We start from the raw sequence: 23,489 nt of genomic DNA, 5'->3' as shown, positions 1-23,489 counted from the left end.
ATACAGAACTGTTTGATAACAAATTAAAAAAAACTTTTTAAAAAATTATTATTATATGTGTATATATATACATATATATACATATATATATATATATATATATATATATATGTTTCTACGCATCTATGTACGCATGTACGTATGCATTTATGCATGTATTCTTTGTGTGGAAATGGAAGTAGCCTACTGTCCTCTATGTTAACTTCGAGTTATGTAATAATTTCTCCTATCATTGTAGTGGAAGACAATATAGCTAATTATTCGGTTCAGGAACTTTCTGTGAACATTGTTTCCTGAACGCATCATGTCACAATTTGGAGACATCAATTGGCCGCCATGATCGCCTGATCTGACGGCACTCCACTACTTCATGTAGAGATATTTGAAAAATTGTTTAGTAGTAGGCCACATACTATCATGGAATTAAAAGAAAGCATACCAATTAAACTGAAACCATTGACCAGCTTTATTGTGGAGAGTTATGCAGAACTTTCAAATTATATTACAAGAATGTGTTGTTTGTCATGGAGGTTATGTAAAGAATGTAATTTTAGCATATATGTACAGATACCGCAGACTAGGAAGTTGAAGTGTCTTATGACTAACTCACCTAAAAGTAAAACCCGCTTTCGAAGAAAAATTTCTCACTCACTCGCAGTGGCCATATAATAAATATCTTATAGGTCATTTAATAAAGAATGTACAGATTGATAGAGCTGTCAAGTGGATGACGCAAGACCAATGAAAATTACGCCAGTAGAAGTTGAAGACTTGAGGAAGAAGCACGTATTTTCGTTTCGTCCATAGCATACTCTGTACTCAGGTAACGGGAGCTACAAATGAAGCCTACACGCGCCTCGAGTACTGTGACGATTGAAGTTTTAAAATCGTACATTAAGATCGAATTTTTACATGGCAAAATCTCGTTTGAGTGTGATTTGAACTCCTGCTCAAAGTTTCTAATCCACGTTTCATCAACAGCAACAATTGGAAAAATAATGCTTGACCTTCAACATCGAATCTTTGTTTCTGTAAGTTTGGAATGTTCAGGCGGTTCTGCTGAACAGAGGGACCCATCGCACAGAAATTTGTCTCTTCTCAAATCATGGTCAATATACGGAATACTAAAGTTAATGCAATCCCCATTGTTTCTGAAAGTTCCTCACACGTTGTTCGACGATCTTCTTCAAGAGCATCCGCCACAAGTTTCAAATTTTGTTCACCTTTGATGTTTTTTCGGCCATCCTCGTCTATGCTTACACGACCTTCACGGAAACGACTAGCCCAAAGAGAAACTGTATTACGATCGACTGTAATTCACCATAAACTCCACTGAAAGCACTGTGGAGTTCTGTGGGATTTTTCTCACGTGAAGATTCGATCTTAGATCTTTAATCGTCACAGCATTCGAGACACGTGTAGGCTCCATTTCTAGCTCTGGTTACATAAACACAGAGTATGCAATGGACGAAACGAAGACACATGCGTTTTTCTCAAAACTTTCAACTTCAACTGATATAATTTTCATTGGTGTTGTTTCATTCACTTTACAGTTCTACCAACCTGTGCATTATTCAAGCACAATGTTAGGTGACTCATTCGTTTCCATAACTTAGTTGTAGTGGGGTTCACTTCGTTGGCTATGATACTTTCCTTCTCGCGGCAACTTCCTACATTGAGGATAATGTAATTTTCCGTCTTGACGGAAATTGTTTGTATCAATCGGCACATTGTGATATATGAATATAACACATTACGAATTATTGAAAACAAAATCTAAAAATAATAATTTAAAAAAGTGGGATTTTTCACAATACAGTATTGTTAGAGTCTGTTTTTGTAAGTAACTTAGAATAGTCCTATATAATGTTGAAAAATTCTGATGTAAGCCATGTTTGGAAATGTGTTTGTTTTTCTGAAATGACACAACTTTCCTTACAAGTGTATTAACTTTTCTCATTGGTGGAACGTGTCTTGTGCGAAATTATATTTTGCATTTGAAACGACGAACAAAATGTGATTGTAATAACGTCCGAACTTGCAGACGAAAGAAGTCGATTACATGTATTGCCGTGGACATGACGACATCGCCATTTGTTGTTCATTTGCTACGTCGTTTCTTTCCGGCAAACAGGCGCTCGATTTCCTCGAGGGACTTTCCCTCCGTCTCGGGCAGCTGGAAGTACAAGTACACGAAGCAGACGCCGTTGATGGCGCCGAAGAACCAGAATGATCCGTACAGCTGGAGAGCGTTATCCATGCTCAGGAAAGTCTTGGCAGCCAGGAAGGACATGATGTAGAAGGAGGCAGCCGCCATGCCTCCAACCACACCTCTCGTCCTGCACAAATGTTCATTTAACTAATTTAGTACATCATTTAACAATAATTCTCAGCATTCGTGGTTATTCAGCGTCAGTAAATAATATTTAAATATTTTTTTTATTTAATTATAATTTTAAGTGTCGAGTTTTATTCGTTATTGGTGAAATAATACTAATAGAATGTGAGAGAATATTAGTAGGTCATATAAATAGTTAATTATATATTTTCCAACACAGCAGAAGAGATGATGATTAGAATTTGAGGATTAAGTTTAAGAAAGAGTTAATACAAGACTTTTCCCACATGTATGAGATGGGACACGGTGACTAAATTTCTAGACTTTTTCTGCATGGCATCCTCAAGTGACTAAAATTTGGGAAAGAAAATCTTGATAAAGTTAATTACAGAATTTTTGCGTAGCTTAGATGAGATAATGTTAGGTTATATTAAGACATTATTAAATAAAGAGCATTTTTATGTTCCTAAGAACTTTTGCTTAAGAAAAATTGAAAAATCAAAAGAGATACAGAATGATAATTTTATATTTTGAGCATCTAATACCCAGTGCAAATATTTAAATAATAAAATTACAAATTAAATAAAAAACATCCTTTATGTTCCTAAAAACGTTTACATGAGACAAATTGAAAGAATCAAAAGACACATAAAATCAGAATTTTATATTTTGGGAGCGAAAATGTTTCCACTTAAGAATATGTGAAGTACCTTCTAGTGCCATGAACATTCGGTAAGTTGGCGCCACTTTACCAACTCACCTCTTTACGTTTAAAAGCATGGATCACACTTGTCCCAAGTTAACATTTACTCGGTTCACCTTACCACTGTAGTACTTCTATGTCGTTTACAAAATAACCTTGAAAGTATTTTATTTAAAGATTCTTACAACTAAAATTATTCAGTATTTAAATTCAACGCGAGCGATAAATGTCGGATACATTTTTTCCCGTAAATCTACGACGTGGTTTTCGCAGCTTTACTTCTTTCCTAGAGGGAACCATGCTAAATACACAATGTTATTGCCCTCAACTGCGTTTCAATTCGCGATCCTCCGGTTCAACTAACAGCGGTATCCACTAGAACACTCAGAAAATCGGATAACAAATCCTGAGGAGGTTGCACTTATGTCTATAAAGTGACTTATGTTTTATTAATCTGACGGTAGACTTACACAAGATGAGCCTTGTGTGCCTCCAAGTCTGACCTCCACATTACACAGCAAAGTAAAATTAATAAACTTGCATTCCTTAGACGGGATTCGAACCCACGATCTTAGCTTTTACGCTGTGTTAAATCTGAACCAGCATATATGTTCTTAAAAATATAGTGAATTTTTTTTTTATTTTGGTAGGTTATTTTACGATGCTTTATCAACAGCTTAGGTTCTTTAGCGTCTGAATGAGATGAAGGTGATAATGCAGGTGAAATGAGTCCGGGGTCCAACACCGAAAGTTACCCAGCATTTGCTCATATTGGGTTGAAGAAAAACCCCGGAAAAAACCTCAACCAGTTAACTTGCCCCGACCGGGAATCGAACCCGGGCCACCTGGTTTCGCGGCTAGACGCGCTAACCGTTACTCCACAGGTGTGGACAAATATAGTGAATCATTACGTTTTGAATACTGGGGAAACTGTAGAACTTGTATTGCTGTTGTACTTTACCTGAACGGAAAGGCTTCGGCGACCAAGAGCCAAGGAACCTGCCCTTGAATGATGTTTGCGAAAGAGAAAATGGCGAAAAGTAAGAGTGGCAGCCACGTCGCGACCAAGTAGGACTGATCGCCCGTGCGGGTTGCGGGCAAAATGGATAGGAAGTGGTAGAGTCCCAGGAGCAGACAGCACGCGGTGCAGGCAGCCGTGCTGGTCAGGACGACCATTCTCTTCCCTAGCTTGCTGACCAGTGAGATCAGCGCCACACTACCCAGGAACCCAGTCGCTGCGACTACTACCTGCAGAATAACAACACCCTGTACTCAGCATTTTCAGTAAAGGGACTTCCCTTTCTTAATGTAAACTGAAAGTAAATAGTATATTATCTAACAAATTATTTTTTAATTTATTTTATGACGCGTTATCAACTACTGTGGTTATCTAGCGTCTGAATAAGATGAAAGTATTAATGCCAGCGAAATGAGTCCAGAGTCCAGCGCCGAAAGTTACCCAGCATTTGCTCTTAATGGGTTGAAGGAAAACTCCGGAAGAAACCTCAACCAGGTAACTTGTCTCAACCAGGATTTGAACCCGGGCCCTCTCGTTCCACGGTCAGGTATGCTAACCGTTACTCCACAGCGGTGGACAACAAATGATAAGCTATTACATTTATAGGAGTGGAAATAGAATGTAATGAAATTCTGCATAAAAAAATTCATAAAACTCTTAAATTTTTTCAATGAAAATGATGTAATCTGGCGAAACAGGATCATAATACTAATTTTGATCTGCACCAAAAATAGATTAGAAAACTTAGAGACTGATAAACTGAAAGATCTATACAAAATAAAACTAGATTGTATTCAAAATCAGGACATAAGACTAGATTATAAATTAAATCTACTATTAGAAAATGGATTACGAAACGTAGTACTAATCAAGAAACAGAAACAAGAAAAAATAAACAAAATTGTCAAGATCTTCAGAGACTTTTCATCAAAGGACAGCATTAGTTCCTGAAGATCAAATAAGAGATGGCGTGGTTCACATGTTAAAAAAAAAGAAATTGACAAATATAAAAGTTTTATGTCCTTACTTACTGTTGCCCATTTTGTTTCAATCGGTAAACAGAACTCGTCGAGAACCATGACTAAGAATGGCCTGATGGAAGGCATGCCTCCGAACCCGTAGAAAGTGAAGGCCAGGAAAGTCAGTATCAATGGACGGAGAGACTCGGGCTGCAGGATTAACTTTCCCATCTCCAGGACCTTGCTTCCAGTGCTCCTGCTCGACTTCGGCCGATCAGATGTCTGTTCAGACATCTTCTTCTCATCCGCCGACATCTGAAGTCCGTTGCTCGGCAAAAGCCCTGCCAGCTCGGGACTAGCGTCGGAAGGACGTTTCTTCACTTCCCCGTTCTCCTGGTTGGATAATGCTACTATATTTTCGTAGTATTGTATTAGTGCTTCCAATTCGTCTTGCACAGCACTGGGTTCCACCCACCCTCGGAGCCAACATAGTGCGGCTTCTGCATCCTTTATTCGTCCCTGTGCTATCAGCCAGATTGGAGATTCAGGTACCTAAAAAGTATCGCTAGGTATTAACATTTTGCTGCTGTTGTTTGAGCAGTTCTAGTATGAGACATTCTGTTGGATGTTACTGGTACTGAATACAGTGCACTCAGCTGCTGAATGTATGCTCTCGAATTGCTCTCAAGAAACATTTGTTATGACATTTGAAAAGTTGGGACATCTTCCTATATGAGTGTTTGCAGATTTCTTCAATAAGTTATATACACTTTTATTTTGTATTTTTTATTGTTACACACACACACACACACTGTCACACACACACGCACACAAAACACACACAAAAGAAACAGACAGACACACACACTCACACACACAAAACAGACAGACACACACTCACACACACACACACACACAAAACACACACAAAACAGACCACACACACACAAAATTATTCATGTACTGGTGGAGTATTTTCTATCTAATTGAATTAGGCCTACATTACCATATTATAATATCGATTTTAAAATGTAATCGACATATTATCCGTATCAATTTGTAATTTTGTTTCATATTTATCTTCTTCATTTTTTAACATTATTTGTGCACACGATCTTAGTTGGAATAATTCTGCTTATAGCTATAGTGAATATTGGTGATTTTTAGTCATCCAGTTTGGATATAGCATTCGCTAAAAAGTAAAAAGTAAAAGTAAATTCATGATGCTACAGCCCATGAAGGACCAATCGCTATTGTATGGCAAACAGATTTGTTTAGTGACTGCTCCTATAATATCTGCTATTTCCTTATAAGTGGTCAGCTTGTATAAATGCTGGTACTATTTATAAATGGCTTTTTTTTTAATGTAATTTGAAAGTAAGGTATAAGTTGGAGCTATCAGATGATAAGATAACGGATGTGTTTATATATATTTTCTTGACTACAACAATATTATTTATGAATATGAACTATAAAACTGGCCAAACTTTCCGAACATTAACCATTATTACTGCATAGTATATAAATAAGAAAAATATTTATAACATCCTAATAAGAAAACCAAGGCATGTAGTATTACACTGTGTAATGGGACATGTTGTATGATGAAATAAAACAGAAACAAAACAAAACACACACAGAACGACTTTTTAACGTGATGGTTTTCATTGAAATTGTAATATTTTCCTCCGAAATTATTATTTTTAATATCATGTTTAGCCAGTGTTTTTTCTCTACAAAATTAAGTTGTCTGCTTTGCATGTGAGTGCGAAAAGCGATCCTGTCCCAACATATGAAACTGTCAGATTATAGGAAATGCATGCTTATTCCGTCGGATCCCGGCTAATTAGTCACTCATTACGAGTGCACCTCAGCACATGTGTGGACTTCGGTCCTAGGTTCCTAGATATCTATGACGTAGTGCAGAGGGCGGCCACTAGAGGGAACCCAAGAGTTGGAACTTAAAACTGAGACGATTCTTCCGACGCCGGGGTGGAATCCGGTGTGGCTTAGTGGATAAAGCGTCAGCACGTAGAGCTGAAAACCCGGGTTCAAATCCCGGCGCCGGAGAGAATTTTTCTCCGTTCCATTACTCTTTCATTGTATTCCACGATTAGTTATTCCAAGATTTATTCTGCAATCGTACAATTGAGCCTAAGTGATACAGGTACATCATTCCATATTAGTAGGCTACATTAAAAAAAATATTCTGAAAATTGACGGTGTTTATGCAGTGACTGAAAATCTCTTATCATCGAATATTTTACAAATACGAAATGCTGTATTTGCTGAATGTGTAGTGAAGTCTTGATGAAAGTAAAATTTCACTTTTTGTCATGAACTCTCGAACAGAAATGAAAGTGTTCGTCAGTAAGGGATGTAGGCCTATTATGGTTGCGTATGTTGCATGCATATTGACCACATTAAGACATACCCTACATAGTGTCTTCAACTGCATTATAGATGCAGTGAAAACATAGGAAGGTGGGCTCATGTACTGGGTCCGTTACTAAGAGCAATTTTTCTGAAATCAAGTAACTTACCCTCCAGAGCACGAGTATGGTGATCAGGGGCATGGCGGAGAGGATGAGCGCCGTGGTGCGCCAGTCGGTGAGACCTCCCAACACAAACAGTACGAACATGCCGACTTGGTAGAAGATGGCGGCACTGCCCGCCAGGATGCTGCGTAACTCTGGCTGACAGATCTCGCCGAAGTAGCTGTTGATGGGCGCCTCTGTGAAGCCCACGGTCGTGCCCATCAGCACGTTCGCCACGAAGAGTACGGTGACGGAGGGGGCCGTGCCGACCAGGATGCAACCCAAGAAGTACGGGATGTTGATCAGAGCCAGAGATCTTTTGCGGCCTAGGATCTGTACTATTATTCCGGACGCGATACTCCCAACCGGCTGGCAGAAGAAAGGTAGGCTTCCTGGTCAAGGAAATGACAATTTTGTAATAATAATAATAATAATAATAATAATAATAATAATAATGAACAGCCTCGTGGTCTAATGGCTACAATAGTAGCTTCTGAATACATAGTATTCTCCAAACAATATTGTTCTTTTTCGTTGAATTTCTGTAGTTTGCGGGAAACTGGATTAACACTATATCATATATAGGCCTCTAGAGTGTCTCGCAAATAAACTAACAAATTAATTCTGGTAATATCCACAAAGTAAAGAAATATAGGCCTACGTATCAGTGAAAATCCCACAGTCCTATTTTAAATAGTTTTCAAGTTATCATTCTGTGAATTTGTTAAAGCCCAGTCGCAATAATGAAATTTAGACAATGCTTGCAAGGACTAAAGAATACGGATATTATATGTGTTATTTGTAGAAAAGAGATTCCCGATGTTTTGTTTCTTTTCCTTCGGATGATTTCCACTTTTTAATAGGTAAAAATTATACAAACTCAACCTAGCTCAAGAGTGATTTGACAGTGTGTGGTCAGCTGTTCTCTGATTTTGCGGCAAATTAGAAGTTGAACAGTTCGAGTTCGGGTAGTATACGTTTGATGTAGGCCTACACCATCATATTACCTTGTCACAAATCATGGTTATTTAATATCTCAAGAACTATTTGAGTTAGAAGATTTAAACCTTTGCTTTTGTGTTTCTTTATTGCAGAGCATTCTAGAAAATTGTATAGGTTATTTTTGAGACACCTGTATATTACACAGAGTAAATCTTTGCAGTATGGTTGTATAGAGGAGAGTGGTTTCTTGCAGTACGAAAAATTTACTGATTTGGCTGCCAGAAGATGTTAATATAATTTACATTGTAAACTGACTGAATACAATTCTTCGCGGTAATATCGGTTGTATAATTATAATTGTTTTAAATTTATTTTACGACACTTTATCAACTGCTATGGTTATCTAGCTCTGAGTGATATGAAGATGATAATGCCAGTGCAATAAGTCCGGGGTCCAGCGCCTATAGTTACCCAGCATTTGCTGCACTAGAGATGAACAAAACAAAACTAACTGCCGCTCTCGCTCGCTGTGTTCGTTGCATTTGTCTTTCGAGTCTCGCTCATCATTCTCGAAATAGCATTTGGTCGGCGTGGAAAGATTTCGTAACTTTGAATAACATACATCATTGAAATAAATAACATTATAAATGTTTAAATGAGACGAAAAGACAAAACAGAACAGTATCTTAGTTATCAAAATGTTCTGGTTGTATCATATTATATTACCTATAGTTATATAAATAGAAAAAAAATTCTCAAATAAATTTGCATTTCTAAGGAACATAAAACATAACATAAATATACAGTATTTCTACTTGAGATTGCACACTTGATCTTAAACATATGAAAAGAAAATTCCTAGCCTTTTAATAAGGGCCTTGTAATTAAATAAAGACTGGGGAACGCATTATTATACACTGAAAGGTAGAGATGATGTTTCAAATAGGCTACTTGATTGTTTATACATATATAACAGTTGCCAAAGTAGATTAAGTTCAGTCAGGTATAAACAACTGTGGCGATTCAAGGCTGCTTGACTTCGGGAGTCATCAATATCCAGTCTCGGAATACTCCAACCAATCTTTACGTGAAAGACGCGACTTAATACAACATTGTCGTGCGGGTTTTCGGCTTTGCGGGCGCTGTTAGTCTCGCTTTCTCGATCGTTGTTCATCTCTAATCTACACCCTCTGACACGGAAAATAGTCACTCTCCTGCTACGTGAATTTGTCAGTGTCTTTCGGCTTAACGAGAGATTCACATGAGATCCGAGGATGAAATTAATCAAGTCTTAGCAGCGTCGTATCTGTATATCACGAAACAACATATTCCCTATGAAGTCTTTATGGCTTAGCGATAGAGTCATTCCTTCTCGTTACAAAGACCGGGCTTCGAATTTCTCTGTGTCAAACGCACTGTAAACACAGCGCATACGATGATTCCCGAGCTATTCCGAGGTGGGACTTAGTCTCTGAACAGCGACCAATTTCCGTGTCAAAGGGTGTACCCTCCGGATGTAGTACTACTTACTTATTTACTGGCTTTTAAGGAACCCGGAGGTTCATTGCCACCCTCACATAACCCCTCTATTGATTCCTATCCTGAGCAAGATGAATCCAGTCTCTATCATCATATCCCACCACCCTCAAATCCATTTTAATATTATCTTCCCATCTACGTCTTGGCCTTCCCAAAGATCTTTTTCCCTCCGGCCTCCCAACTAACACTCTATATGCATTTCTGGATTCGCCCATACGTGCTACATGCCCTGCCCATCTCAAACATCTGGATTTAATGTTCCTAATTATGTCAGATGAAGAATTGGTCGTGCCAGAGAATCAGTCCCATTCCGAGGCTTATTTGAAGGTTTCGTAACAAGCTGTTTTTTTACGGTGATGGGTTGTTAGCAACAAGATGACCGAGGGCAACTCTTTGGCAGATGACCTTACTTTTTAATGTCAGACACTTAATAAACAAATCTTCGAATTTAACGATTCCTATCGACATAATTGGAAACAACCGTAATCGAGATTTGTGTATAATTGGATCGGTATGATAGCCAGTAGTTGAGATGAAAAGAAATTGCCGCAAGTGTAGTACCAGGTAAAATTCAGTCTTTATGATGACTGACGAGCTTTGAGTTTAATGTAAAAAAATTCCGGCAAACCTTTGAGGTATCCCGCACCAATCACATTATTTTTCAGTGATCGAAGTTCTAATATTGTATATTGTTGCTTTTCTCACTCATTTATCACTTTTGTTCATTTCATTGATACACGCATCTGTTCTGTGATCTGTTAATCTCTTGTAAACTAATGTTATTTTGCATAATATTATATAGTCTAAATATTTATTTTAATTTATTTCTGCTTTATAATGTCTTGTGATGCTGAATATGGCAGCTACGTTATTCCTAATCTTATTCCCATGGCACGTACTATCCACATTGACACTACGCGGCAATTTCTTTTCATCTCAACTGTTGGCTATCATACCGATCCAATTATACACAAATCTCGATTACGGTGGTTTCCAATTATGTCGATACGAATCGTTAAATTCAAAGGTTTGTTTATTAAGTGTCTGACATTAAAAAGTAAGGTCATCTGCCAAAGAGTAAGTTGCCCTCGGTCATCTTGTGATTACCGTGCTGGCCATTGGATCGGACCTTCAAGGGTTAAAGTTCGACCATGCGCAATTAATTTTTTAAGACGATAAAATCCTTTGCATAATTTCTTCTGTGAGATAAGTAAAACAACTCTGTTGCTGATGGGTAAAATTCTTTTACTATATTCTCGCCGACGTTAAATTGCGATGCTGAATAACCTTTGTATCTGGAGGCATAATAAACTACTACTGCTGCTACTACTACTACTACTAATACTACTACTACTACTACTACTACTACTACTACTACTACTACTACTACTACTACTACTACTACTACTACTACTGCGACCGGGTAGCTGAGTTGGTACACAAACAGGCTACAGACTGAAAGTTCTGGATTTCAATCTCTTGTGGTAGCAGGATTTTTCGTTATTAAAATTTCCAGAATGGTTCCAGGATCCACTTAGCCTCCTGTCAAACTGAACCCCAATCTTTTCCAGGGTTGAATAGGCTGTCAGAGCGTGGTGTCCATCACACCATCTCATTCTATTGCCGAAGTCATGCATGCATGGAGCTCTACTTCCCTACATCCATGTCTCCCATTTGCCATCATAGCGTCTGCCTTCATCTTACCTATGTATTAGGCTGTTATTGCTACTACTACCACCACCACCACCACCACCACCACTACTACTACTACTATTACGTTTACTACCACATAGATATCCTGTTCCTGCACATCTATTTCTCGGATGTGTCCCTCGGCTGGCAATTACTATCTTCGACACTCATCATTTTCTATTCTCTGCTTTATATCTGATTTATATTTAATTCATGACGATCTATTTTATCGTTAAGAAAATATATGTTTAATTAATTTCGAATGTTATCATTATTTAACTTTTCCAATTTGAAACCGTATTATTATTTTTACTAATTTAATTTCAGTAATTCAGAGCTGTGGAGTAACATTTAACAGGTATGACCGTGAAACAAGCGAACCCGGGCCAAATCCTGTTTGAGATAGTAATTTACCTGGTTGAGGTTTATCAGAAGTTTTCCATTAACCCATTAAAGCAAATGCTAGGTAACTTTCGGCAATGGATTCATTTCGCTGGTATTATCACCTTTCATTTCATTCAGACGATACACAACTATCGCAGTTGATAAATCACCGTAAAATAAACCAATTAAAAATCAGAAGATTAAATTTCTGTGTCATGCTACATTCGACACTGTGTACAAACCTCTACATATTTTGTTTTACAATTGGTTGCTTTCTTTTTATGTTAAAATTTTAATTGAAATGATGAAGGAATTCATGATGACTCGGCTCCTGAAAATTTATTAATCACTCTGTGAAGTCTAGAAGACATGGAAAAGATTATGCGATGCCAGATTTTTTTTAAATTTTCTCTTACCAAACCAGGATGCTTGTGTGGCGTCCATGCGAAGGTCTCCCTCGACAGTCGAGTTGCTTTCATAGTCCGTGGAATTGGCGTTAGGATCGTACACTTCAGCGATGACGAGGGTAGAGACGAAGAGCGCCACCGTCAGATTCACCACCACCAGGTTGGCAGCACTCATCGCCAGTACCTACCATCATTACAATCATTTGAGGAGACCTCTTCCTAGCAATGCAAGTTTTTATCGCAGTTACGGTTCTTTTTTTAACAATAATTATTTCTAGACAGCTACTCAGAGGCGAAGGGCTTGTGATACGCAGATAATAGAAAGATGGTACAAGCCTCGTATTCGAGTCCTGTTGATCGAGAGAGATCGACGATCAAGACGCTACACGACGCGATCCTCTGACATGAGGAAAGTGGGCTTCATGGACTAGTATTTAGCGAGTGTTCCTTGTTATAACAGTTTACTTTACATTTCTGATTTCTCCTCTCATAAAACCAACAAACAAAAGGGAGGCTTTCACAACATCAGGTCGAAATCCTCAATGGAAATGGGAACACAAGAATTACTGTAAAAACTAAAGCTCCCGCAGGCAAAGAATCAAATTGTGACAGCTCCGTATATATTTTTGAACTCCCTCTGAGCCGCTCCCCGGTTACTTCAGCCAATGGGAACTGGACAACATCACTCACCTTTCTGGTACTACACAGGAAGTGGACACCACGTTGTCACATGGATATATTCCCCAACTTTTCTTCCGCGCTTATCTCCTACCCGTACACCCGCCCGCAATCCACTGACTGTCTGGCATAACGATGAGGAAAGGGGGGATTGTTAGTTGCAATGTCGCGCTCTGACTCTGTACCTTCCACGTGTTTTACTAGATATATTGTAAGTCGAATTTTTCTCGGCGACTATTGTAGTAAACAAATTCTTGATTCTGCTAGTTACGAATAAATTCTTGCTTATAAAATTATATGACACTGATAAACCAGCTCAGACTCGATTTTATTCGTAGGTACATTCTTTCTATAGTGACGATATGATGGTAGAGACTGGATTAATTTTTCTCAGGATAGAAACCGATGGCGGGCTTATGAGAGGGCGACAATGAACCTCCGAGTTCTCTAAAAGCCATTTGTAAGTGAGTAACACTGAGGAATAATAATGTGTATTCAAGAAAAGAACTTACCGCCAATATTTTCACTTTCCTCGAAAACGCAATAATGATAAACGTTTCAACAGTTCAGCTTCTAACAGCTGTAAACTAACACATTCTTGTGAAAGAGAGTGTTAGTGCGTAGTAATTTGGAAGACTTCCGCTAGAATACAACTCGCCTCAGATCGTATATCACACTATTTCATATTAACTTTGTATCCCTATTTCACATTTTGTAACACTTCCTCTATATATAAAAAATTTAGAATAATTTCAATTGTTGTTTAGACAAGTTGGAACCTTATAAGTGACACCAATAAGGCATCACTCATGAGGCAACTAGGCCAAGAGATAATGGGGTAGAATTGCCAGTTCCTTTTCCCCTTCATTGTACACATCGCTGACTAGCAACATATTACACTAATGAGACTTCAGATGTAAACAATGTTCTTCCTCTCACACATATCGTCAAGTACGATGTACTTCCTGATGATAGATGTACGTATCAGTCAGAACCTGAATCAGAGGATTAATTTCAATATCTTTGGATTTTTCACAGCAACATGAAGCTTTAAAATATAGCTTTCTCAAAACTTTAAATTTTTAGTTGTTTCCCTTTTGAACTGACCCGTCGATTTATTTTCTCGCTTTTTCATACTAGCTTCTGCATACCAGTAACCAGAGGTTGGAGTACACTGCGTTGGTACGCGTAACATAGTTTAGTAAACGTGGTGTTAAAATGTTAAGGAATTGAAAAATGTTTGTATTTTTGAAGATATTGAATTTTCCTTAAAATAGTTCAGTAAAGAAAAGAAATCCGCTTATATGCCATTAGAGCGCACGGAAGTAATAAAGGTAGCGCTCTCATGTTTTACGATCAGAAAATATCCTACCACTGTCCAACGAATGCGACACAAAACAGCTTAACACGTGTTAGCAGCTTAGTGGAAGAAGAACTCCTTCATCCTCCTGTCTAAGTTTCTTGTTGTTGCCGCACACGTGAAGTTGGATCAACGAAAGTTAAATATTTGCCGAACGCCATTGTTTCTAGAAGGTCACACGCGTGTTAAGGACTTTCAGAGATTACTTTTTATTGCCTTGATCATTTCTACTAATTGCTTATACTTTTCGCAGAAAGACTATCTGTATTAGCAACTTGATTACAGACATATCTATCTTTTCATAATATAAGTCAAACAGATCTATCTTTTCATATACAAGTGGAAGAGCTCCTTCATACCTGAGGCAACACTTCTCTGAAACGACTGATGGTTCTCGGTTGTTTCTTCCATGCCGGTGGCGCCTCCAGTTCCACAGTCCTAGAAGATTAGAAATTAGAATCATATCAGAAGGAGAGGATGCGACTGCAGACTCAAAGTTTCCATACTTTAAAATGTCTTTTCAGAAGGGAAGTTACATTTGTTCACATCAAATTTTTGCACATTTAAAGGACAAACCTAAAATTATTGCAATAATTGATTATCATAATACAATGCTTTCTTAAATTGATTGAGCATATTGGGAATTAAATCAATGGCTTTCCCAAAACACGCTATGAAATATTTCTTATAAAACAATATTTATTTCGAAAATAAAGCAAAAACGAGCAAAATTGCATTAACTGTTTTTGTTTGAAATATCTCAGAGAATACCCTCCTGAAATTAATGGCATTACTTACATGTCAGCATGTATATGTTGTCAGTGCCACATCATTGTGCAAGCTCGTCATTATATCTTATTCCTCATACACTATTAGTACACGATTCTCAATACTTTCCTCTCAAAAGCGTCAATCATATTCCTTTATTTCCGTAAGATTCTCCACGTTTCACATCAATATGTAATAATGCTACGAATCAGTACTTTATTTAGTTTTATTTTGGCCCTTCAATTGACACTTCGATCTCCTATCAGAAGTAACATTGCATAGTAGACTTTATTACCAGTTTGGATTCGGTTTTGAATTTTCACTTTTTCTTTATGCATATCTGTGAGGATCGCACCCATATATTTAAATTTATGGACTATTTCTGTGGAAAGATTTTCTGTTTGAATTCTATTTTCTTTTTTTTTTTTTAATTAAGCTCTAGGTTTTATTATTGTTATCCACTAACACTCATTTTAATGGAATGTGATTCACGTCACTAATGTTTTAGAATTGCATTTTTACACAAGACAATAGTAGCTATTACTACTACCATCACTGCTGCTACTGCTATTAGCAGTAGCTAATACTGCTACTATTGCTACCGTGACTACTGTTGCTACTGCGACTACTATTGTACTACTGCGACTGTTGCTGATGTTACTACTACTACTATTGCTTCTACAGAAAACTTGATTCGAGGAGAAAATGAGAAAGTTGATAGTTTTTTAAGATTAGATTTACTGATATTTTATTAGCTATTATTCTCTTAGATAAGATTATGTAGCATTTGGCCTGTATAAAATTATATAGGTGATATTAAGTGGACCTATTTCCTTTAGAATATTTGTGAAATTTTTGGCCTCTCCGAAACATTTTTTCTATCCCCACATTTAAAGACAGTTTCAGTCCTGTGTTAATGATGTGATACGAGTATTTTCTGACATCTGGTAAATCCATATTGTAAATACGATGTAAAGCTGATTGTCTGCAAAGTTGGTAGCCTTTTAACTTCCTAAAAGCATGGGGAAGTTGAAGGCCTGTAATAGATGTAACTTTACCCTTATTATACAAAAAACCTCGAGCGTGGTTTCGATTTCCGCTTGGGTTAATTACCTGATTGGTTTTTTTCCGTAGCTTTCCCAACTTTAAAGCAAATGTCAGATAATCTATGGCGAATTCTAGATGTCATCTCGCCAAATACCATCTCGCTAACAACAATTCCATTGACGCAGTTGATACAGCGTCGTTAAATAACGGCAGAATAGAAAAAAATGTACATGAAATAATAATAATAATAATAATATATATTAATAAATCGTTATTTTATTCGCTTGAACAATCAGTTTCGTGTTCAAATGGATACAATGTAGGAGTAATTAATCTATTATTAGTTTAACAAATCTTTACTTAAATGAAATAGTAGGCCTACACGTTCGACATCAATATACTGTATACTACAAAACGATCATTTGTATCCGAATTGTTTACAATCCAGGTAAATTATTTCATCGGGTTAATCCCATTTCTCCCGCAATTGCTCCCTTTTCTCCATAAGCCATCAATGCAGAAATACCGGAACACTATTGTAACGTATTTGAATCCACGAGACGAACTTCTCTGGATTCTTCAAGGAGAATACAACCGTATATCTACAGTTGGCTTTGATGTCTAACATGGGAGCCTTCCGAAATAAACAAGTAGAAACCTCCATTCAAAAATTAAACACGCGTGGGCACTAAGAAATAATAGCTTTAATACAAAATCAACGTGACAGTCTAACAAGTAAACTCTAAGGCGCGAAAGCAGCTTCAAAAAGTGGTGTAAAATCTATATTTGACTAGCGCTTTTGTTAGGCCATTGGAACATACTTGCTTAACGAAGCTCTACGTGTTTTAATGCTCTACACCTTTAGATTGAAAGATTCGGTATAAATATTTTCTATTTGAACTTCATCGCATTGGATTATTACTGACAGATCGGATGGGGAAACTTTCAATTATTATCAAATGATAATACAGCAAACATTTTATTTTAGACATTGATCTAGTTAATTTGACACTAACTTTGCTTCTTTGTAGTTTAACACTAGAACGTATGCAGTTTCTGTTCACTTAGAACATCCAAATGGGTCAGTTTAACCCACACTATAATATATTATTTCAATGTACCGAAGTACATATGATATTTCCATGCAGATATTCTGCGTCATCATACGATGAAAGAGTAATGGATCGGAGAAAAATTCTCTCCGGCGCCGGGATTTGAACCCGGGTTTTCAGCTCTGCGTGCTGATGCTTTATCCACTAAGCCACACCGGATACAACCCCGGCGTCGGACAGAATTGTCTCTGATTTAAGACGGCGCTTATTCCGTCGGATCCCGGCCAACTAGTCACTCATTACGAGTGCACCTCAGCACATGTGTGGACTTCGGTCCTATGTTCATAGACATCTATGACGTAGTGCAGAGGGCGGCCACTAGAGGGAACCCAAGAGTTGGAACTCAATCAGAGACAATTCTGTCCGACGCCGGGGTTGTATCCGGTGTGGCTTAGTGGATAAAGCATCAGCACGTAGAGCTGAAAACCCGGGTTCAAATCCCGGCGCCGGAGAGAATTTTTCTCCGATCCATTACTCTTTCATCGAGCCACGCTATAATGTTTAGTACTCTGATAAGATATTCTTATGTGCTTTTATTTCAGTATTTATGTTTAACTTTATATTGATACATTTATAACATTTCAGTAGGAATATACAGTAGAAATAATTAACAGATATTTTACTTTAATGTGACAGAAATTGCTAATACAAGAAATGATACTTTTACAGAAATGAAATTGCAATATTATGTTGCAAATCCGATGATCACACACACATAGACACATATGTACTGTTTTACTATATTTACCGCAGACCATTTTTCTTGCAGATACTATTGTTTTCCTCACAGTACTGCTTTATTTCACACGTTCCATTCTTTTCTATATCCACATTTCAAATTCTTCCATTCGCTTCTCTTCACTTCGTCGTAATGTCCATGTTTCTGCCCCATACAATGCCACACTCCATGCAAAGCACTTCACTAGTCTCTTCCTCAGTTCTTTTTCCAGAGGTTCGCAGAAGATGCTCCTTTTTCTGTTAAAAGCTTCCTTCGCCATTGCTATTCTCCTTTTGACTTCCTGGTAGCAGCTCATGTTACTGCTTATAGTACACCCCAAGTATTTGAAGCTGTTCACTTGCTCTACTGCCTCATTTAGAATTCGCAAGTTTATCTTCTTTATTTTTCTTCCTATGACCATGCTCTTCGTCTTATTTGCATTTATCTTCATCCCATACTACTCACAGCTGTTATTTAGCTCCAATAGCATATTCTTTACTATCATCTCCTCTTCTGCTAACAACACCACATCATCAGCAAATCTTATGCACTTTATTCTTCTTCCTCTTACTACCACTCCTCCCATGTTCTGAAAACAGTTCTTTTACTAAATTCTTCAAGTAGATATTGAACAGGATAGGTCATAAATAGGGCCGTGACATCGATATATTTGTATTTGTCTGAGGTTAACATAAGACGCCGGTCAGAATGTAGTCGGTGTTTCAAGTACAGGCAGCGGAAGCGAATTTGACACACGTCTAAGCAAGCACGTTCCGTGTTTTGTATACGATTATTGCGTGTTATAAAATCAAGAAAATACAATCATTGTATATTTAAGGCTTAATATCGAAAAGGTCTAAAACGCTGGTTAGGTTGAGAATAAATGTCGGAAATTATACTTAAATCGTTACAAAAGTGGTAAAACATAAGTCCGAAAAGATGTTTATATATATATTTAGAGTTTTGCGTTACAGTTTTAGAATGCCGAAAACATATACGGCTTATAATTTTGCTTTCCCTATATCTAACTGTTACATTAATTTATTTATCACATATATTCTGTATCTTACTTTTGTAGCAAGTTGTTCGCCTGGTTTCGGTTCCTGCTGGAATAAACAACAACTTTCATTTTCAAAGTTTCAAACGAAAATGACCACCGATTGTCGAATAGTATAACCTTGTATGCGGAAAAACTGCGTTCAACAGTGGCTGAAACCAAGGACGCATATGTAAAATATTTGACATCAATTTCATTTTTACATCAAGTTTATAACAATAACAATTTTCATCTGGTAAAATTTTTGCAATTTTGCATAATGAATTGAAACCACCGTTTTTTTTTTGTATTACTGTATAATTATCTTGTACTTGTCACAGACTTTACGAATTTTTCTTACTGGTATATGCTGATGACTGCTACGGATTTTTATATACAGTATGTTAAGTTTTCGGAATCCTAATAGGATGTCAGTGAAGATAAAGATACTGGGACTGTTATGATAAAAGGAAGAATTAAACTTTAAATGAGACGATTCTACGACATTTGTGGTTTCTTTCATCTCTGTACAGTGTAATTTTACCTACGTTCTCGGGGGGGGGGGGGGAAATTGGCATCTGGAAACAATGTAGGCTAGTTCTCGAATAGGTAATCGCAAAATGAATATATTCTGTCTCCTTCAGGTTTGCAAGCCATAAAATAATATGTGAAGCAGTCATTAATGCCTCCAATTTGTATAAATTTAAGTCCAAAAATGTAGCCCAAAAATTTACCAGAGTCATATCCACTTAAAACAAGTTTAGGTATATTGGCGCATTTGGATATTCTGCCTGCAGTAATTGCTGTAGTCTCGTGGCACTCCTGGAATGTTTACCAACATACAATATAGGATTAAAATCCCAACAGTGGCGCATATGGTACACACCTAATTCCATGACAGGCCAAACTGGGCCAGATGATGGCAAGAAGTTAAGGCTCCCATCTTTATAGGCAATCAGTGTTTAATGGCAGTAGGGATGTTGGTCCTGCATATTCGCCGTATTTACCTTCCGCATAGTGCGGCTAAAAGGATTAGATCAATAGAAAAATCCATGACCCCACGACCTTCCACATAACATAATTATAATAGATGACAAATTGCGATGTCGCACTTGATGTAGGAAAAGCTATAAGATTTGACAGATAGTATTAAAGTGCTAATGGAATCACACATTTTCTTTTCGAACCGTAGGCCTACATAATAATATACTACTTCAGAACGCAATTAAGCCTATGTTTCCTCCATCTGTTACGTCACAGCTTGCGGCTATAACATATTTCGTTGTAATTAAATCTGATACTGAATTATACATCAAAACTATACACTTTAAAACACACATGAATATTGTATGATAATGTTCATACTTCTCGCATCTCTCCACTTTTTAACATTTGAAACAAATGTCTGATATTTTTAAAAACATAATTATTAAAACACGAGAGACCTATGTTCAAGTCTGAGTTGCGATGTCATAAAATTAGAATAGTCTAAAGCAAAAACTAAGTAACATGAAGTCGATATGTCTTAATTACACTGAAATGCCTTGAACATTTCGTGAACGTGTTCTCCTCTTCAGAAGTTACTAGAGGTTTCAACAAGTACAGCATTTAGATGCTAAAATAATGAAGTGATGTTGCTGTAAAGATTTCATATTTGAAGAATAAGAGAAGGTAAGGTTTTGTTACTTACGTCATTGCAGAGTAGTGTACAAGTGGTAGAATGACTAGTGCCCGAGTTATACTTGTAACTTTGGAGGGAATAATGACGGAATCTGCTACTTATCTCGATGTTTACTCTGGTCTGTAAGTGCGTAACAGGGCTCAGTAGTTTTAGTAGGAGTTATTCGCTTTCCAGATTAGTGAGGTTTCCGAACTATGTCGTCATTAGGAAAAGCCTGTGAGCTCTACAAACTTCGTCAAGGATCAAAATACAATGAAGGCTACTTCATAGACAACATTGCTCGTTTCTAGTTACTAATGCGTAATTATGTAAAAATGCATTGTCTTAACTTGATTTATACTGCCCGTATAATGCAAACCAATACTCCCTGCATGAATTAAAACAATATTTGTAGTTAATTTTTCCTTCTTTCTTACCTTTATTTTCCAATAACTCTTTATTTCCTTATTATTGCATTCAATTTTATTTATTTTTGTTCATATTCAGTAGTTGTCTTTAACATTCTCTTCTATTTTTTCCGCTATTTTTCTTATCTAATTTTCTTCCTATCTTTTCCTTTCTTCTAAACTCTTCCTTTATTTGTCATATTTATTTTTGCTTATTCTTTCCTTTTGTTTTATCTACCTTTTTATTGCTATTTCATTATGTTTAGTTTTCCTTTCATTGTGTATTACACCATTTCCTATCATTTTTAAATTTTATTTCCAATCTCTCTCTCTTTTGTTTCTTTGTTCCTTTCTCCCTTTGTCATATCGATATCGTTTTATTCTTTCCTTCAATTTTCCTCTTCAGTTTACGTCTTTCCTTTCCCCGTTTCGTCTTTCCATTTAGTTTATTTTTTCTTTCTTTCTTTTCAACCTATTTATTGTCTTATTTCCCTCATTTTAATTTTTTTTCACATTTTACTTTTTAATTTTTTCTTCCAGCTACATTCCTTTTTCAATGTTTGTTACTTCATTTTTTTTCTCTTCCTTTCCTTAAATTCCCTTTCCCTTCTCTTTACTTCCTATTATTATTTGTTTTTGCTCTACCTTATGATTACTTTTTTTGCTTACTTTTAATTTTATTTCTCTTTTCTCTATATTGCGTCCATGTGCATTTCTGTTCAATTCCGTTTATGATTCAGGAAAACTCGGCTAATTTCTCAGTATTAAGGTTTTCTGTCTGTAGTTATACCCAAAAATGATTTAAAAAAACTTCCTTCATGCGGCATTTAATCACTAGACATCATTTTATTGGTTGGTTGAAAAATGTATGAGATGATATGTGTGTGTTTCAGGAACTCTTGTAACTTCGCAGTACTGCTCGGGCAATTTCGCAGTAACACTTGTGCAATTTTCAAGAATACTCTTTTTAGTTCAAAACATGTTTTAATGTAATCTAAACATCAGTACTTATTTACACACATGAACTGGACACACATTAACAAACTAGGCAATAAATGTATAACAAATTATCTTCAATTATTAACACTAATAACAGGAACAGGCTTGCATATTAATTGTAAATTAATATGTCTAGCACATATCTGCTTTAAACATTATGCCAAAGATAGGAAAATCATTATGAGGACTATTTAGGCTAATTCGAATCCGTTTCCACTAGCAAGACAATTGTTCTTTCTCCTTTCTCTGCCATTGTTTGAAGGTGGGCAGACTTTGCTTCTTTTGGGGACACAATTTTGTTAGGTTTGGTAACCAATGAAAATCCTGTTTCATCTAAATTGCAAATGAGATTAGGCTTAGGTTTCAGTTCTGCTTTTTCATACACACTTCATACACATATAAATCGTTCGAATTCGAGCGAGTTGAGGCTGCTGCTCTATGGTAGGACAGATTTTCTGGCTGGCGCATACTTAGCCCACAGCGCTTTTTAAAGGAAGTTAGAATCTGCGTGCCACTTGAACTGCTCTGCCGGCAACTAGCGGCAACTAGTTAAGAAATTGAGTACCGGCAAAAGCATAGTACGAACAAACTATATTAGATAGAACAACAAGCAAGGGTTCAAATAAATTATAAGAATGTGGAGAATTCATTAATCGTAGTGTGATAATATCCAGAAACACACCACTGCAAATTCACTCACGCTATCTCAGAAAACACACACTACTAAAGCAGATAGTTGTGTAACTTTCGTCAGAATGCGTTGCAATGGGATCTTCCTGCATGAAATATCCCCGACAGATTTTGACATTTATCCGTAATTTTTGTAAGCTCAAATGAACAACGACATCTCCACAACGAATAAAATTAATATATGAGATAATGCGAAATTAGGCGTACTGCGAAATTAGCTAATTTTGCCTTATCTACTTTCTTTTTTGTTTCTTTTCATCTTTTCTTACTCCTTCCTTCGTTACATTGTTATTCTATTTATATTTCTTTACTTCATTCTTTTCTTTTAAATTTCTTTCTTCCTATCTTTCTTTCGTTTCTTCTGTGCTACATTCTTAGCATTTCTTTATTTTCCTCTCTTCTTTTCTTTTAATTTCAACCATATTTCTTCTTTTCTGTTATTTTCTCTGTCTTTCATTCTCCCTTTGTTTCTTGTTAATTTTTTACTTAGAATTA

At 36.7% G+C, this 23,489-nt stretch overlaps 1 protein-coding gene and 1 non-coding gene across 2 annotated transcripts; both read right to left on the bottom strand.

The window, feature by feature from the left end:
* Nucleotides 1-442: 442 nt before the first annotated feature.
* On the bottom strand, nucleotides 443-21,081 carry LOC138705945 (facilitated trehalose transporter Tret1-like). The gene is made up of 7 exons (XM_069834754.1): nucleotides 20,929-21,081; nucleotides 14,917-14,995; nucleotides 12,529-12,703; nucleotides 7,562-7,947; nucleotides 5,091-5,570; nucleotides 4,003-4,289; nucleotides 443-2,339 (listed from the first exon to the last, which is right to left on the bottom strand). The coding sequence occupies exons 1-7, from the start codon at nucleotides 20,931-20,933 to the stop codon at nucleotides 2,102-2,104; spliced, it is 1,650 nt and encodes a 549-aa protein (XP_069690855.1). The 5' UTR covers nucleotides 20,934-21,081; the 3' UTR covers nucleotides 443-2,101.
* On the bottom strand, nucleotides 17,572-17,643 carry TRNAC-GCA (transfer RNA cysteine (anticodon GCA)). The gene has a single exon. It is a non-coding gene; the product is annotated as a tRNA-Cys (tRNA).
* Nucleotides 21,082-23,489: the final 2,408 nt, after the last annotated feature.

Source organism: Periplaneta americana, chromosome 9 (genome assembly GCF_040183065.1).
Source record: "Periplaneta americana isolate PAMFEO1 chromosome 9, P.americana_PAMFEO1_priV1, whole genome shotgun sequence".
NCBI lineage: Eukaryota > Metazoa > Arthropoda > Insecta > Blattodea > Blattidae > Periplaneta > Periplaneta americana.
Note: the sequence above shows the minus strand (reverse complement) of the source record. Positions and strands in the feature narration are given on the sequence as shown.

Bases quoted from the DNA above. Each gene is read 5' to 3' on its own strand.
- LOC138705945 (XM_069834754.1), bottom strand. The intron at 7,948-12,528 runs GTAAGAGAAAAT...TTCCTTGACCAG, and splicing joins CACACAAGCATCCTGGTTTG to GAAGCCTACCTTTCTTCTGC. The intron at 4,290-5,090 runs GTAAGTAAGGAC...GTTATTCTGCAG, and splicing joins TTGAAACAAAATGGGCAACA to GTAGTAGTCGCAGCGACTGG.